This window comes from Quercus robur, chromosome 8 (genome assembly GCF_932294415.1).
Source record: "Quercus robur chromosome 8, dhQueRobu3.1, whole genome shotgun sequence".
Lineage (NCBI taxonomy): Eukaryota > Viridiplantae > Streptophyta > Magnoliopsida > Fagales > Fagaceae > Quercus > Quercus robur.
The window spans coordinates 55,517,951-55,534,765 of NC_065541.1; the positions used below are offsets into that span (position 1 = coordinate 55,517,951).

General features: G+C 36.7%; 1 protein-coding gene and 1 non-coding gene across 4 annotated transcripts in view; one reads left to right on the forward strand and one right to left on the reverse strand.

Moving 5' to 3' along the window:
* The first annotated feature begins 1,324 nt into the window (after positions 1 to 1,324).
* On the forward strand, positions 1,325 to 1,442 carry LOC126697986 (U5 spliceosomal RNA). Its single transcript, XR_007646352.1, has one exon. It is a non-coding gene; the product is annotated as a U5 spliceosomal RNA (small nuclear RNA).
* A 3,602-nt stretch (positions 1,443 to 5,044) lies between these two features.
* The window catches only part of LOC126697134 (arginase 1, mitochondrial), a 51,284-nt gene continuing 39,513 nt past the window's right edge, over positions 5,045 to 16,815 (reverse strand). The window contains exons 2-8 of one of the 3 annotated variants that reach the window (XM_050393996.1): positions 11,839 to 11,874; positions 10,529 to 10,671; positions 10,204 to 10,363; positions 9,732 to 9,865; positions 8,565 to 8,774; positions 6,790 to 6,900; positions 5,045 to 5,590 (exon numbers count right to left, since the gene is read on the reverse strand). In XM_050393996.1, the coding sequence (XP_050249953.1) occupies positions 5,327 to 5,590; positions 6,790 to 6,900; positions 8,565 to 8,774; positions 9,732 to 9,865; positions 10,204 to 10,363; positions 10,529 to 10,669 (1,020 nt within the window). In that variant the 5' untranslated portion in view covers positions 10,670 to 10,671; positions 11,839 to 11,874 and the 3' untranslated portion in view covers positions 5,045 to 5,326. Of the gene's footprint in view, positions 5,591 to 6,789; positions 6,901 to 8,564; positions 8,775 to 9,731; positions 9,866 to 10,203; positions 10,364 to 10,528; positions 10,672 to 11,838; positions 11,911 to 16,815 lie in introns of all 3 variants that reach the window. The other 2 variants (XM_050393998.1, XM_050393997.1) reach the window with 2 other exon arrangements.

A 16,815-nucleotide genomic window follows, 5' to 3' on the forward strand; every position in this document is an offset into this window, starting at 1 on the left:
CCGTGCAATTACAAATTTTTGTAGGTAACAACCAATTCAAATGTTAAGTTGTTATAAAAAAAAAATCAAATGTAAGTTGAATTTTAGCCATTGGAATTGTAAAATGATGATTTTACCCTTCTTTCAATTTGATTAAAAAATAAACTGGCTAAATTGCAAATTATATCCCCAAATTTTGGAGGTATTTAAATTTTACATCTTAAAGTTTCGAAATTTAGATTTTACCTAATAAAGTTTGGTTATGTTTGGCATGTATGTTTAGTTTATCCAATAAAATAAGCCTATAATTGCAAAATAAAAGGATTATTAGCAGTGAAGTCCAAGAGGGAGACTAACATCTGCATAAAGTGGAGTGGATTCATTTTAAAAAGAGTGGAAGCTAAGATTATACCAAAAAAAAAAAAAAAAGAGTGGATGCTAATACCTGCGTTCATCTTTTTTTGATCGAGCAGCCTTTACTACCTAGGAGGATGATGATGCACAAAATTCCCATCAGAGGACATGAATCCATGGCAACTTTGCACTGTTACACAGATTGAAGAAATGAAATGCTTACTTACGCTGTGAAATGCTTACTGCAACAAAGACTAAAACATGCAGGAAACTTTGGCAACATAGAGTATTTTTTGGCAGCCTCCACAATACATATTTCTAGGAGCGTCTGAAGCATTTGTTTATGTGGCACAAATGGAGCTTTTTGCTTCAGAAGCACCAAACGGATTGAAAAGTTTGGGGATGAGAGTTTGTCTATGTCTTCATCAGCAATAGGTAGCTATGTAGCAACAATCATGTTGACAGTGGTGACAAAAATAACATCTAAGCATGGCAAGTCAGGATGGGTTCCTCCTAATTTAAATTATGGTCATTTGGATAGGCTTTTCTTTCTATCAGCTGCTTTGACCATGCTTAATTTAGCTTTATTTGTCGTGTGTGCCAAGCAGTACAAGGATATATCATTGGAGAAGGGAGAAGAACCGAGCGAAATGGAAGTTATACATGGAGGTGAAATATAGACTTACAATTCACTTGGTTTTTTTGGCTTCTCCAATGAGACCCTTGTATTTGCTCAGTAGTTGCTTAGCCTAGGAAATGGGCAATGTCCTCAATCTTCATTGATTCTTCTTTTCATTGGTCAGTTGTGTTTTTTGGGGGACTCAGAAGCACAAACTACATGTATGGCAATTGGCAATGTTTGTTTTTATGTAGCGTTATTTGGAGGTGCACTCTCAAACTGACATAGTTGTCCCACATCGGATACATTTGACAATGTTGTGGCAGAAAGATCTTATAAAAGAGGCATTCCTAGTTCCGCTAGAATTCACGCAGCCACGCGGTGAGCACAGAGCGAACTATTCTTTCGCCTTTTACTAAAGAATACCGTGTGCACGCCGCAAATAGTGGCATACGCCTATTTTTGGAGGAGTTTCTCCCTCGGGGAAGCTCCTAAAATCCGAGTACAATTTTCATTTAATAACTCCGAAGGAGTAAGCAACTCTATTTCTTAGCTAGTTGCAACTGGTTGTGAAGGAGTGTGGGTTTATTATCGAGTTGTTTTACATCTGTAGCGATTTTAAAAGCTTATTATTGAATCTAATTACATTTCTTGAGAATCTAAGAATTATATTCGAGCGGCAAAAATCGAAGTTAATCGGGAGGTGAGAGCCGATTTTATTGGTTACTAAAAAGCAAAAGAAGGAAAACAAAAATCGTAGGTAGGTTGTTATTGTTAAGGTAATGTGTTAGGATTGAACCAAGCACTAATGTGGATTTTTTTTAAAGAGAAATGATGTGCTTAGAACTATTTTAAGTGAGATGGGCAAAAATAAGTGATTATAAGTTTAAATTAGAGCCAATACTAGTATTTTTTCTTTCTTTAATGTTAATTTTTTATATATATTTTATTCAGCAAGTTCGTCACCAGACACTTAAGACCAAAATGAAAGTTTTTAATAAAAATCAAATTAAAAATTTTCAAAACATAAAGAGTCAAAAAACTCAAAATAAAGATATCCACCATTGTCCTTACGAGAATCAAAAATATGTTTTTGCCAAATAAATTTATGCGCTCATTACCTACATGGTCCTTGTGAGGATGTAAACTTTATGGTGATAAACGTCTATTTACTAGGATAGGAATGGAGAAAGCAGAAAACATATGATTCTATTTTCAATTATTACTGTATGATTTGCCCAAGTACCATTGTCGATTATCTATTGGGTGAGTATGGGGCTATGCGTTGTTGGTATTACTCATATATATTAGCCACACACTTGGCAGAAACATAAATCAGAGACCTCTTTATCCAAGATAGCTATCTTGGTTGATAGGAAAACTAATCATTATTATCCTAACAACCAAACTGCTTCCTCTATGATTCCAATAATGTTGTCAAAAACACCTTCCCCCCAGGTTCTTGTAAGCCAATTTAAACCCAACTTGCATCTCTTACCACCTTTTGAACATTGGTTACAAATTTGGACAAGCTAGTAAATGTGAAAATCCAATGTTATCTAAAATAATTAAAAAAAAAAAAAAAAAAGTGAAAATCCGGCAGCAATATGGAGACATCCAGGGGATGAGAGTAATTAATTATACAAATATAAGGGGTTGTTTGGATTTGCTTGTTTCCATTACTCAACTCTATTTTCATCACTCAATTCTCACCAAAGTGAGTAATGAGTGACTGAAAATGGAAACAAGTTTTAGATGTTTTCAGATACTTGAATTATGAGTTACATAGCAATTTGGTAATTAAATGGAACTTGTGAAACCTAATACTTTGTGTTGTCACATCAAACGCCAAAAGCTTTTTCATTTCTCTTTCTTTCTTTTTTCACATTTGCTCCTCCTTTCTTTCCACCTGTTGTAGGTTCAGTGCTTCTTTTTTATTTTCTTTCTTTATTTTTTCTTCCTTTCTTCACATCTATTGCTTCTTCTTTCTTTCTTTCTCTACTTTTTTCATCTCTTCACACTGATGCTTGCTAACGTGTAACTTGAGATTTTTAAATGATAAGTGATGAGTTATTGAGTGATGAGTGATAGTGTTTCCACCATCCAAACAAGGCCTAAGAAGCTCAAACACTTCAAAATCTCTAGTGTCTTGTAAGAGTCAATAATGAATTAGCATGTTGCATGTGTGTTTTTAATGTCTTGAAAATAAGGTAGGGATGATAGCTTAAGTTGGTAGATGGTTGTCTTTCACATTCAAAATGGGTCGAAATTGACTGAACTAGACCAAACTATATTGAAATGGATTAAATTGTATCGAATGCTATACTGATATGGCTCAATAGGAGTATAATAACAATAAATACTACGTTTCAACTTATAGATATTATATAGATAAGTATCAATAACACTCTTTTATTGAGAACTCCTTTATGTATTATAGTTTAAATGTGGTGAGATTTTTTTTTTTTTTTGATATAGAATGTGGTGAGATCGAGTATCTAGAGTTAGAGAATACTTTTTTGCTAAGTGTTAAATTATTATTTAGACAATTTTCACAGTGATAAATATCAACATGTCTGTGGGGCCAAAGAACTTAGCAACCTCGGCCCACTTCGTACTGGGCCCAAGGCCCGCGCCGAGGAGAGGAAAATGTCCGAGGACGTACAATGAAAGTCCAAATGGCCTAGAGATGTTGCTGAGGACAGAATCCGAGGACGATTCTGTCCACGGCATTCCGAAATCCAGAGGGAAAGAACGGCACGCCCTCAAAGGCAGCCTCCCAGAGCGCTCCCCGAAGAAAGGACGAGTACAGTAGGACGCACACGGGGGTATGGTGTAGGAGCAGTTCCAGGAAAAACTGTCACCTTCACATTGAATGCATCCAACTAACGTTCTGGCCGCATTAATGGGGAAAGGACCCCTGAACAGTGCGGCCTTGGTTGCCGCAACTCACAGAGGGCTTGGGAAAGTGGCTGATGGGACGAGCACTCGAGTAATGACCTGCACAATCAACAGATGGAGGGTCAAGATTGATTGGAAAGAAGTATATAATGTGAGAGACCCTCCAAGAATGGGGGATCGGGAAAAATGGAGTAAAGAGAGACAAAAAGGGAGGGCGCGGAGACCCCCAACACACCAGAGGCATCGAAAAAGGCTCCCTAGGCCGTGTTGAGGACCAATCCTCTCAGATGAGCCCAGTTCATCTCAACTTGATCGTAAAGAACACTATGACGATCGTTATCCGACAAACACGATGCATGAAGAACACCGCGATTACCGTTGTCCATACACTAAGGTCTAGCTCTTTGGCCCACTCTCTACAAATTCATTGTACCAGGCTCACTGGTCTAAGGTCCCAAGCATCTTGGGCCGGGCCTGAAAAACGTGACCCTACAATGTCTTTGTCTAACTTTGACAAGGATATATATATATATATATATATATATAAACAAATCCATTTAATTTTCAAAATATTTTTTAGTATTTTAAAAGTTGTTATTTATTTTGAAAACTTAAGATAAATATAGAAAATATTTAAAAATAAATAAAATGAACCCAAACATATTATTTAATTATTTGTTTTATCCTCACCAAATCGTATCTAAGTTTTCAAGAATAGTTGTATTGCCTTTTCTCATTCCATGTTCGTGTGGGGGGGGGGGGGGGGGGGGTTAGAGGAAATCACATATATGTAATATCATTTACCACCACTTAGAAAATGATCAGGAATCATTTACCATATATGTAATATCATACGTTGATAAATACATATATAGGCACTAACAGCAGTGGGAACTGGGAAGAGGGCTATTTGAATATAGGTTGTTCACATGGAAAAGATTGGACAATGTCACTAAGTCAGAAGGCTCTTAACTATATAGGTAAACTGTATGACTAATATAGTACGTTGTATTACATGAAAGAACTACAAAAAGTTCAGTAAAAGAAAGAATCAAGCAGAGGACCTTGGCAAAAAATTCATTAGTTTATATTTGTTACAACACCATAAGCAATTTAGTTAATGTTGTGATCAAAACATGGGAAGCATTAGTTCTAGTTCAACCCTCAACTCCAAAACATAGAAACATAACATTGAACTAGGTAATAGTTGTTTACTTATCTGTTTGGCAGGAGATTAAGTACAACAATGTACCGACTGTAACAGTTGTAACATTATCATGACTAGTTTTTATGTAAACCCAAATACATAAATCCCGAAAAAAAGTTTTCTCAGTAACTGACAAGAAGTATATTTCTAAGTCCATATCCTTTTATGAAACCAAAGGATGAACTAATATTTGGTATGCTGGAAGCATTGATTATTGCTGGTACATCAGTGAAGAATATGAAAGTCTTGAGGGGAAGCCACAGGGTCTATAATTTTGATATCTTTGCAGTCAGTTCTCTCACCAGCTTAGCAGCTACCATTGCAGTCATACCATCAACAGTGTCACGTTGTGGGTTGAACTCAACCACATCTGCAGCAACAACATTACCTTGGAGGTTGTGGAGGATGTTGAGAACATCACGAAAAGAGAGACCTCCTGGCTCAATGTGAGACACTCCAGGAGCAAAAGCAGGATCAAGACTATCCACATCTATTGAGATATACACGCCTTTTACACCCTCCCCAAGTTTCTGTCAAAGGACATTTTAGATAATCAAAATGAAGTTTACAGATTCCACTACTAACATGTGCACCTGTTTGACCAAAATTATTATCCTATATTCTAAATTTGGTTTTAAGAAGTTAATCAGACACACACACAGCCAAGAAAACAGGGGGGGTGGGGGGAAGGGTGGATGTTAAGGATAAATGGAAAGTCTAGCATGAGATTCTTTTTGAACATTTAAGTGGGGGAAGGGGGATTTGAACCCGAAAGTCTCATTGGAAAGACCAGCAAATGCCATTTGACCCAAAGGTCATTGGCAGTTTAACATGAGATTTAGATTACTAATTTTTAGCATATATAATAAATGCATACAGATTATTTCAGAGTACACCATCCCATGTAAAATTCATTTCACCAATAATCAAAAATAGGCTAAAATATTATTTTGGTCCCTAAACTTTAAAAAGTTCTTATTTCATTCCTAAACTTGGTAAAGAGTTTTTTTTTTCAATAGTTTAGAGACAAAAATAAGAACGAAAAAGAACTTTTTTAATGGTTCAGGGATGAAAAAATATATTGTTTAAATTTTAAGGACATAAATTGAAATATTTTCAATAGTTTAGGGATGAAAAAACAAACTTTTAGTCAAGTTTAGGGACCAAAATAATATTTTAGCCTTAGAAATATCTCCAATAGTATCAAAATTAAAACAGATCCAGGTATAATACAATTCAAGGCTTTAACAAGATTCAAGTAATGGACTTTATTGAGAGAGAGTAGGAGTGTAGGACTTAATTGACTATATATTAGATAATGTCCTTGACTATATATATTAGATAATGTCCTTGTTAGTGCAACTCATTACTCCATAGCTAAATTCAAACTGATTGGCCACATACACAGCAAATGAAACTTATATGATTGTTACAAAGCAAATTTCCTGACTTATCTATAAAGAACATTTTAACAGTTTCACATCATAGATTTTTTATTTTTTATTTATTTTTTTTAATGTATTTCACAGATTAACAGGTTTTCTAATACTTGCAGAACTTAAATATACTTCCACTAAAATGAATTTCCACGCATCTTAATACATATCTATATATTTGCATATAAACATAGAGTGACATGGATATACCTAGTTAAATGAGGAGCATAAAAGTTCAAGCAAAAACCAAAAAGAGTTAGGAGAATAGAAGACAGAAGAAGAGAGAGAGAGACCAGGTTTTCCAAAAATTCACGATCTCTTGAAAAGGTTCGCATTTCAAATTGCTCCACTCCAAATCTTTTGCCTTGTTCACGCCCTTCAGTTGTTATTGATCTAAGACCAACCTGAAAAGTCAACATTTTAGTTCAAAATTTAAAATCCAGACTCAGGTTTATTACTTACAATTAGCAAGTTTTGATGCAGAACCTATCAAAATATTAAAAACAGGGCTGGTTTAGTGAAGGGGATAAGAAAAGAAGAATTAAAGGTATGATAACAGAGTAAATTGCATGGGAAGGTCAATAAGTTATCTCCAGATATAGACATTTTTCACAGATGAATGGGGTGAAATTTCCCTAAAATCTTACAAATTTATTCAAATTCAACAGCCAAGGACACTAAATGATAATGTCAAAATGCCAAAAAAATAAAAGGAATAAATGTTTCAGCAGATTGAAATCAAACAGTCACCAACCCAGATCAATCTCGAATTTCAATCATTACTTTCTCTTGATGTTTCTGCTGCTGTATTAATTCAATGAGGCTACATTGAAGTAACAAAAGGATTATGCCATAATCAAAAGAATTATTTACAATGAGACAATCATTTGTGGGCACTTTGGATTGGGGCCCTAAAAGCAGATTAGGCATGCTGCATCTCTCATACTGGTTGTCTCTCCACCTATTGCCAAAATTTATGTTTCATTATGAGCATAGCAGCCAGATGGGAGTAAGGCCATTCCTTTTTCCTCCATCTCCCCACAATTTAAATGCCTTGTCACTGACATCCACAGGATAAATCTCCTTAGCTGATTGTTATAAGCCAGTACTTATCACTCAGCCAACAACAAATCAATAGTATGCACACATAAGGTAATCAGGAATGTCAGTTAGAGGTTTCTTAATATGGGACCATTTGCATCATTTATTGGTTTTCAATAACATTAAGGTTGTCTGGAACTGGGAATCTGCAGACCAGATTTTAATTTTTATAGTCTCAATGAGGCAAAGGGACTAATTATATCAGTCTTATTGATTAGTTCCTGTGTTTGGTTTGATTGACCCAACTTTCAGCTGTCAGATGCCAAAGCTTTTGACAAGGTCAATATCTGATCTATGGTATGCCAGATAGAAAATTAAGCATGAGATTTGATGCTTTAACTAGGAGCAATTTTGTTATATGAATATTTGTTATTCCTAAACTAAATTGCATCTCAGATATTTTTAATAACAGGGTTCAGCAACTACTTTTAAAATAAAATTGTTGTGATTTTATGGCAAATTATAGCCTGATATGATTTGTGGTCTATAGGAGGTATAGTGGTTAGTTATGTCAGTATATTTATTGATCATTTCATGTGTTTGGACCGATTAACCTCCACTCTCAAATACATGGTTGAGGATTCACTATGGGTACTTTGAGCATACATAACAAGCAAAAAGATGAGTTAGAAATTAGAATACATTGAAAAGTCAAAGTGAGTATTCAAGATGGCTACCATAGTGGCAAAATTTTGTATAACAGAACTCTTTAGAAGTGTAGCAATCAACCTAAAATTCTTATTGAGAAAAGCTTCAATGCAGAAATTGAACTGAAGATGGGGGGGTCCAAGCCAAATCCCTTGAGGCACAAAATTTAAATTCATGAATCAATTTGTGAGGTGCAAGAAAGGTATGAACTTCAAAGTTAAGTATATCAAATTAGCCACTAAAATAATTATTCGGTCAATGTAAGTTAACAGAAAATACAAGGCTGCATTTAATATCATAATACATGATAAAAGTCTACCTGCAAAAGCCGCCGAGCATAACCACCCTCCATAATACGGGCAAAAGAAGAAGCATGAGAATACTTATTTCCTTCAAAGGAATGATAGATATCCGGATGGGCATCAAGATGAAGAATATCTACAGGGCCCCCAAGCTTTTCAGAAACAGCTCTTACAACAGGATACGATATTGAGTGATCACCACCCAAAACTAATGGGCGTAATGGAGCCTGAAAGAGCATGGGTCTCATTAGGATTGGAATGACCACTTTGAACCAAAAGGTAGTTGGCAATAGACAATTATTGGATAGTAAAATCTCACACCAAATGCTCCAAACATTTTCATAAAACAGACAATATCACTGAAGCTTTCAAGGGAACAGATCTCTTTGGTCAAAGCAAGCATGTAAAACAAGCACCATACCAAACGGACTAGCTGACTTCCATTCTATTACATGTTAAAGGAGGCTGACTTTATTCCACTTGTTTAAGACACTGAGAAAAGGCAAAATCTTAACCCCCCCCCCCCACCCCCCCCCCCCCCCAAATTTTTTGGGAAAGGTAAATACCTCTCACTAAGCCATACAGGACTGAACTTGTGTCCTCATTCTCCACTTCTTCTTTTAGTGATGTGGAGATGCCATTTGGTCCAACATCCATTGGAAGAGAAGCTAGAATTCTCGGCACAACCATACCCTTGCCATTTACTAAGCTATCTCATAGTGACAACCCAAAATTTGGGACCCTCCAAATGTTTAGCTTGATTAATTTTTGACAATTAATCCAAGACAGAAATAATCTCACTGATGTGTTTCTTCTTGGAGTTAAGAATTTTTATTTGACTAGAATTGCCAAGAAGCTCCAAAGATATAAAGTAAAAACAAGTCAATCTAGACAGCATCAAGTGAATAACAAGTATTGCACATAACATTCAGCAAGTAAATAGAATTAACCCTAAGGAGGATATCAGTGATGAAGAAGGAAAATTGCAAAGAGCTTTTAACAATAAGAACATCCAACATAACTAGCTAGGAAAAATATTTAATTAAACTAGACCAAAACAGGACAATGCTGCAGGGTTTAATTCAAAGATCTTACCAGAGGAAACTGCTTAGGTTGTAATTTAGAAATTCCAATAAATAATGCCCATAATTTGAAATGGAAGCTTACAGAAAAGGACATCTCACCTCTTCCATAACTAGCTTGACAGAGTCACTTATGACATTCATCAATCTGTCATCATCCACATCACAATCTCTAATTTCTTGGACAGGGACATCGCCAACATCAGTTAGCACCCGTGGGTCTTTTAATTCTTTCCCTGCATTTCCCAGCATCAATGTCAGTATGTCACAGTGCAAACATATACTGCTAAATGTGACTGACTGATCAGGTATTATTAGTATCCATCAACACATCTTTGCAATGAAAATGTTCAGAACTCAAATTTATATGAGAAGTTAAGATCTGAATTCGATCCTACCATATAGAGACTCCATGAGAACATGAATCAACAACGCAAAACACTAAAAATATTATTAGAGACATCCATCAGCAATCAATTGAAGGCATATGCACCATGCAGACACAACTTATCCTACAATAGTTAAATGCTTAAGATTTCCAACTGTCAGTCCAGAGGCAAACTACTGTTCATACCTTCTTCAGTTGCTGAGTTTGTGCTACCACACCAGATAGCCTCTCTAATGCGAGGAGGTGCAAATGCAGGCCCCTGAAGAAATGATGAGTTATGTCCTAAAGGTACTCCAAGAAGAGATGTTGTTGCAATAGCACCTCCTAAAGCACGGACAAGCTCTCCCTAACAAAAACCAATAATAAGTTTTTCAGTATTGTGCCTTTTTGCGAAGCTCCTATTCAGATCATCTTATATCAAATTACTAGCACATAGAATTACACAAGACAACAAACTAATAATGACTACAACAACATGATAAAAGTTTTCAAAACAAACATCAACATATACCTTAAGCTTTGCCCTCTCACGGATAAGTGTAAGGGAAGCATCAATAACACGATTTTGGCCCTTTTCTAGCAAATCAGTAGGGACATTTGCAGCATTTAGTTTGTGAAAGAAATGAATTCCTCTCCGCCCCAGGCTTGACATGTCTGTAAAACATTTATCAAGAACAAAAAACACTTATTTTGCTACTAATTTACTCAAAGACCCATGCATATAGATAATAAAAAGGCAAAGAAGTTGCTAAACTGATAACAATATGATGAACCTAAGTATAGTTTGAAGATAACATAAGATGTTAACTTATTTTAACTTATACCTGGTAAAGAATGTGACTTATATAACAAGCAACATAATGTCCACAAAAAATACAGGAGTCCCAAAATTTGTCACAAAGAACAATCTAGGTGGGACTATTTCTTTAATAGCATGTCATAGTAGTATAGCTGAACTACTAATACTAAGATATCCGCATAGAAACACTTTCAAATCACTTGGATAGAAATATCACAGTTGAACCAAAAACTGACAATGGATGATAAAAGATGTGGTTCATTATTAAATCTTTTTTCAGAACTGGTAGCAAGCACATTGAAGAGGACAATTGTATTATATAACCAAACAATCCAAATCCATCACAATCACAGTTGCAAATATTAACAGGACAATCTTATTTACAAGAACCTTAAAAAGATATAAAACCATCGAGCTTTCTAGCGCAACTGGCACCTCCTTGTCTTATAATTCTAAGCAAATGGTGAGGTCTTACACATAAAAACCTATTGGGTGCGTGTGTAAATTACCAATTAAAAAAATAAAAAATAAAAAAGAAGATAAGTCTTGATGACAAGTCATGCTAACAGGGCATTATGGAACATCATAGTCTCTCAGTTGTGCCAAGATTCAGCATATTCAACACAAACTGGTAACATCCCAAATAAAAATTTTCAAATTTATAAACTATAGATAAAGTTACCTACCAACCCTCCTCTCTCAGACCTCGTGAAAGCGAGAGCCTTTTTGTATAAACTATAAAACCATTTTTAAAAAATATATATATAAGTGATTAAAAATAATCATCTAATTGTTCATGTCATGGTACAAGTGAACAAGTATTCCGTCCTTCCAAATTGACAACATAGTAAATCACGTCCATGTTACTCCTCGGACAAAATGATTACACCCCAATTCGAATTCTTGATTCTCTGTTTTTCACCACCCAAGATAATCCCATTCTTCAAATAAAATCATTATTTTTAAATTTAAAAACAAAACACAAAAACAAAAACTGAGATGAGGAGTGATTGCATTCGTACCTTGAAGCTTGGAGGAGATGAAGATGAAGATGAATTTGCAGAGAGAGAGAGAGAGTCCAAAACGAAAATGACCTGTAAAGTGGTGGGTGGCAATTGGGTACTGGAGAGTGTTTAAGAGGAAGAAAAAAGCATGCAGCTTTTTGCAGTGACTTCGAATTTAGGTAGAATTATAAATATACAGCAACCCATAATATGAATATATATATATATATATATACATATATATATAGTAATAGTACAAGCATGAATATAGATAATGGGGACAGTGAGCTTGCCTTGGGAGTTGGCACTGGATGATGAAACGACGAGTTTGTCCTTGCTGATAATTTTACCTTGAAAGTTTGAAACCATTGTTCCAATCAGACCGTTTTTAATCTCGGCGGATTTTATCCTAGTACTGTTTCGATTTCTTTTATGTGCTTCAAATTACTTTTTTACTTTTTTTTTCCTAAAAATAGTTTGCATTTTGAATTTTATAGTACTGTTTCGATCACTCTTTAATTTAATAAACTAGTCATTAGTCTGAGCAATGCATGAAAAAATTCAATAAAATATAAATAAAATTTAGATATAATACCTTATATTATATGCAAAGTTTCCGATTAAGTGCAAAGTTGCAAACACATAACATTGTTTTGTGCTATATTGGTTAATGAAAACAAATATTTAAATTTAATTGGAAAACTCAGTGTACTACATCTAAGGTACTTAAGTGTTACGCATAATAAAATATAAACCAGTTACTAACCTCTATAAAGTAGTAGGGATGTGGTGAATGTGACGGCAACAATTATTGTCGGAGATAAAGAAAATTAATGACAAGAGATAATGTTAGGAGTTTCATTAGTGTGATTGCTTACTTGAAGTTGAGTTGGCTTTTTATTTGACATGACAAATTTTTATTGGTCCAATTCATCTACATTGCAAAAATGGCATGTTAATAATTTGGGGTGATATGTTTCTAAAAAAAAAAAAAATGCAAGTGCTATGCCTCTAATTTTATCTAAAAAATGATCTTCTCTCTTTTATTACTATATATAAATATGAAATTTAATAATTTTATTAGCTATTAATAATTTTTTTTATTATGATTGGTGAAATATTAAGTGTAAAATGTAAAATTTGATAATTATAGTAACTATTAATAAATATTTATTATGGGTGTGTTTTTCTATGAAACTAATATATAATTATGGTACCATTGCGCACCCTTTGTGCGGTGGTCACTCCACAAGTATAAATGCTTGTGGGTGTTGGGGTAAGAGCCGAGGTTCAAGTTTCCAAGAGGGAATTTCACACACATATACACTTAGATTAAGTTAGAGTCGAAATTCTATCTTGTATCAAAATATATATGTAATCATGGTAATTATTCATGTATATATATATATATATATATTATGATTGTGTTTTTCTATAAAATTATCTTTTTATTATTTAAAGAAAAATAATGTCACATTATTTTAATTGAATTTTTATATATAAAATATAATTAAACTCAATTAAAAATATATATTAAAACACTGATGTATAAAATTGTGAGGCATAAAAAATTTATTAAAAAAATATTATGAGATCAATCAAAAGTCAATAGATTTGAAATGGATTATGTAGGGTCTCAGTTTGGGGCCCAAGCCCAACAAGATGGAGTCTCGGTCCAAAGGGCCCTGAAACAATGAATTTATAGAGAGTGAGTTACAAAACCGGGCCTTAACGAAGTAGATAAAGGCCAAGATTGGGCTAACCTCCAAATATCTACCTCATCCCTTTGAATTGGAAAAATTTAAAGGAAGAACCTCCAAATATCTACCTCATCCCCTTGGATTGAGAATATTTGGACATTAACAAGATCCTCTTGTGTCCAAGCGTTGTGTAGCCCAACCTTGGCCTCTATCTACTTCGCTAAGGCCCGATTCTGTAACCCATTCTCTACAAATTCGTTGTTTCAAGGCCCTTTGGACCAAGACTCCATACTTGTTGGGCTTGGGCCCCAAACCGAGACCCTACAGATTAAATTATACTCTTATTTTATATAAAAATATATACAATCTTATTGGGCTCACTTTATGTTAATCTTACATAAATACACCTTAATAATTAATACTAGGAGAGTTTTACAATACATACCTTATTTTTATTTATCATACCTACCTAAGTTTAATAGATCATCAATTATTATAATAGCTCATCAATTATTATAAAATATTCATTAAATATAAGATAATATCCTATGTTATAAATTTATATATATTTTTCAAAATGAGTTATCAGAATACTTAAAAATGATCAATATATATATATACTGAAGAGGATAAAATATAAGCCTGACGGGCCTGTGGTAAATGGGCCTGTCGGATTGGAATTGTTGGGCTGATATAGAGATGATCCAACGCTCATGGAAGGCCCATCGTTGAAGGACATAGTAAGGGCCCTTGATCTAAGGTCTTTATCGCTCATTGCCTAAAACGCCCTAGAATCCCAATATGGGAATCCGAGCACAAGGGTGATTCTAGAAGATACGCACACTGAAAGTAGATCTCCTCTACAAGGAAAACCTTGCTCACCATGCTCGGAAAGATTCAAGTAGAGTTCTATAAGGAAAAGACTTCCACACCAAGGAGGAATAGCCGATCATCTACTACTATAAAATCCCCAATACCCTCGCAAAAGAAGGTACGCATAATTTTACCCTCTCTAGCACTCTAGAGTTGTGAGAATAATTCTAACTTGACCTTCGGAGAGTATTTGGCCGGCACCACACCGGTGCTTTCTAAGGTCTTCGGTTATTTTGTTGTGCAGGTTCACTTTGAGTCGCGAGTGCTGTGTGACCTATTGGTGATATTTTCGACATCATCAGTTGACGCCGTCTGTGGGAAATGTAGCACATTATCGCTTCCTAGACAAAAGAGTTGCATGGTACTCACTCGCTCAATGGCAACCACTAACGACGTTCAAGAAGAAGAAGAAGCCCCCATGACTGCTCTTAAGAGACAGGTCAGGACGCTCGCCACAGCCGTGGAGCGCCTCACCAAACAAAACCACGACCTGGAAGAGCAGTTGAACCAGAAAAATGCGGCTCCCAATAACCAAGGAGCAAATCAAGAAGGGACCAGCGCTGAAAGGAGGAATCAAGAAGGACCACAGGCTAGCAACGCCCCAAGCAGACCAGAACGACAGGACACGAGGCTTCCATCTCTTGCAGATACGGCTCCGCCCCTCATCATCGTGGAGATGCAGGCGATAAAGGAACAGATGGAAGTGATGATGAACGCTCTCAAGGGACGAGTGTCCAGTGATCTTGACTCGCCATTTACAACCACCGTCAACTCCTTCCCCCTGCCAAGTAAGTTCCGCATGCCACATATGGATAGTTATGACGGGGTCAAGGACCCTCTAGATCACTTAGAGACCTTCAAGACCCTGATGCACCTTCAGGGAGTGGCAGACGCGATTATGTGCAGGGCCTTTCCTACAACCCTAAAGGACGCAGCAAGGATTTGGTTCAGCCGGCTAGCACCCAACTCCATCAGCACCTTCAAGGAGCTAAGCGTTCAATTTACTACGCACTTCATCGGAGGACATTGGTATAAGAAGTCCACAGCTTGTTTAATGAATATCAAGCAGCGAAAAGAGGAGACGTTGTTAAGGGCCTACATATCACGCTTCAATAAAGAGGCGCTCTCGATCGACGAAATCGACGACAAGATACTTGTAGCAGCATTCACGAATGGGCTGAAGGGGGGTAAGTTTTTGTTCTCCCTATACAAAAACGACCCAAAGACCATGTCAGAAGTGCTTTACAGGGCCACCAAATATATGAACGCTGAAGACGCGCTGTTAGCCCGAGAAGAGAGGCCCAAGAAAAGAGAGAGACAAGAAGACACCCGACAGAACCAGGGGCGGAAGAAAGGCAAGGTAGGAGACCGAAGGGAGGAGAGACGCCCTAAACCCATGGGAGGAAGATTCACAAGTTTCACCCCGTTAGACCAAGTCCTAATGCAAATTAAGGACGAAGGGGCCCTGACGTTCCCTGGAAAGCTGAAGAGTGATCCTAACAAATGATCTAGGGACAAATATTGCCGCTTCCACCGTAACCATGGTCACGACACAGCCGATTGTTACGACTTGAAACAGCAGATCGAAACCCTTATCCGACAAGGGAAGCTGCAAAAGTTCGTCAATAAGGAGAGAACAGATCCACCCCCACAAGAACAGCACCCCCGGCGAGAGAACAAGCGACCAAGACCCCCCATAGGGGACATAAGGATGATAGTTGAAGGAACAGCTGCAGCCGGGTATTCAAAAAAGGCTCGCAAAACGTACCTCCGGATGATACAGAGCGTTCAGCTGACGGGCACCGTGCCGAAGATAGCAACGAGAGAAGGCCCCATTATCGGGTTCTCAGAAGAAGATGCACGATGCTTGCACCATCCACATGACGATGCTCTCGTCGTCAGCATGCGGGTAGGAGACTACAACATGCACCGGGTGTTGGTCGACAACGACAACTCAGCCGACATCTTGTATTATCCAGCGTTCCAGCAAATGAGGGTGGACAAGGAGCGATTAATGCCAACGAACGCCCCACTCGTTGGTTTCGGAGGAAGCCTGGTATTCCCTTTGGGCGCGGTCACGTTATCGGTGACGGTAGGCGATTACCCCCAACAAATCATCAGGAACATAACATTCCTAGTGGTCGATTGCTCGTCTGCCTACAATGCTATCCTCGGACGACCCACGCTCAATTCGTGGAAGGCAGTAACCTCAACTTACCACCTGATGATCAAATTTCCTACGGATTATGGAGTAGGAGAGCTGCGCAGAAGTCAAATGGCTGCACGGGAATGCTATGTGGCCATGATGGAGATGGAAGACCAAATCCAGACCTTAAACATAGAAGAGCACCGAACGGTGACAGAACCAACAGAGAAGACTTCGTTCATGACCAGTCAAGGCCTCTTCTGCTACAAAGTAATG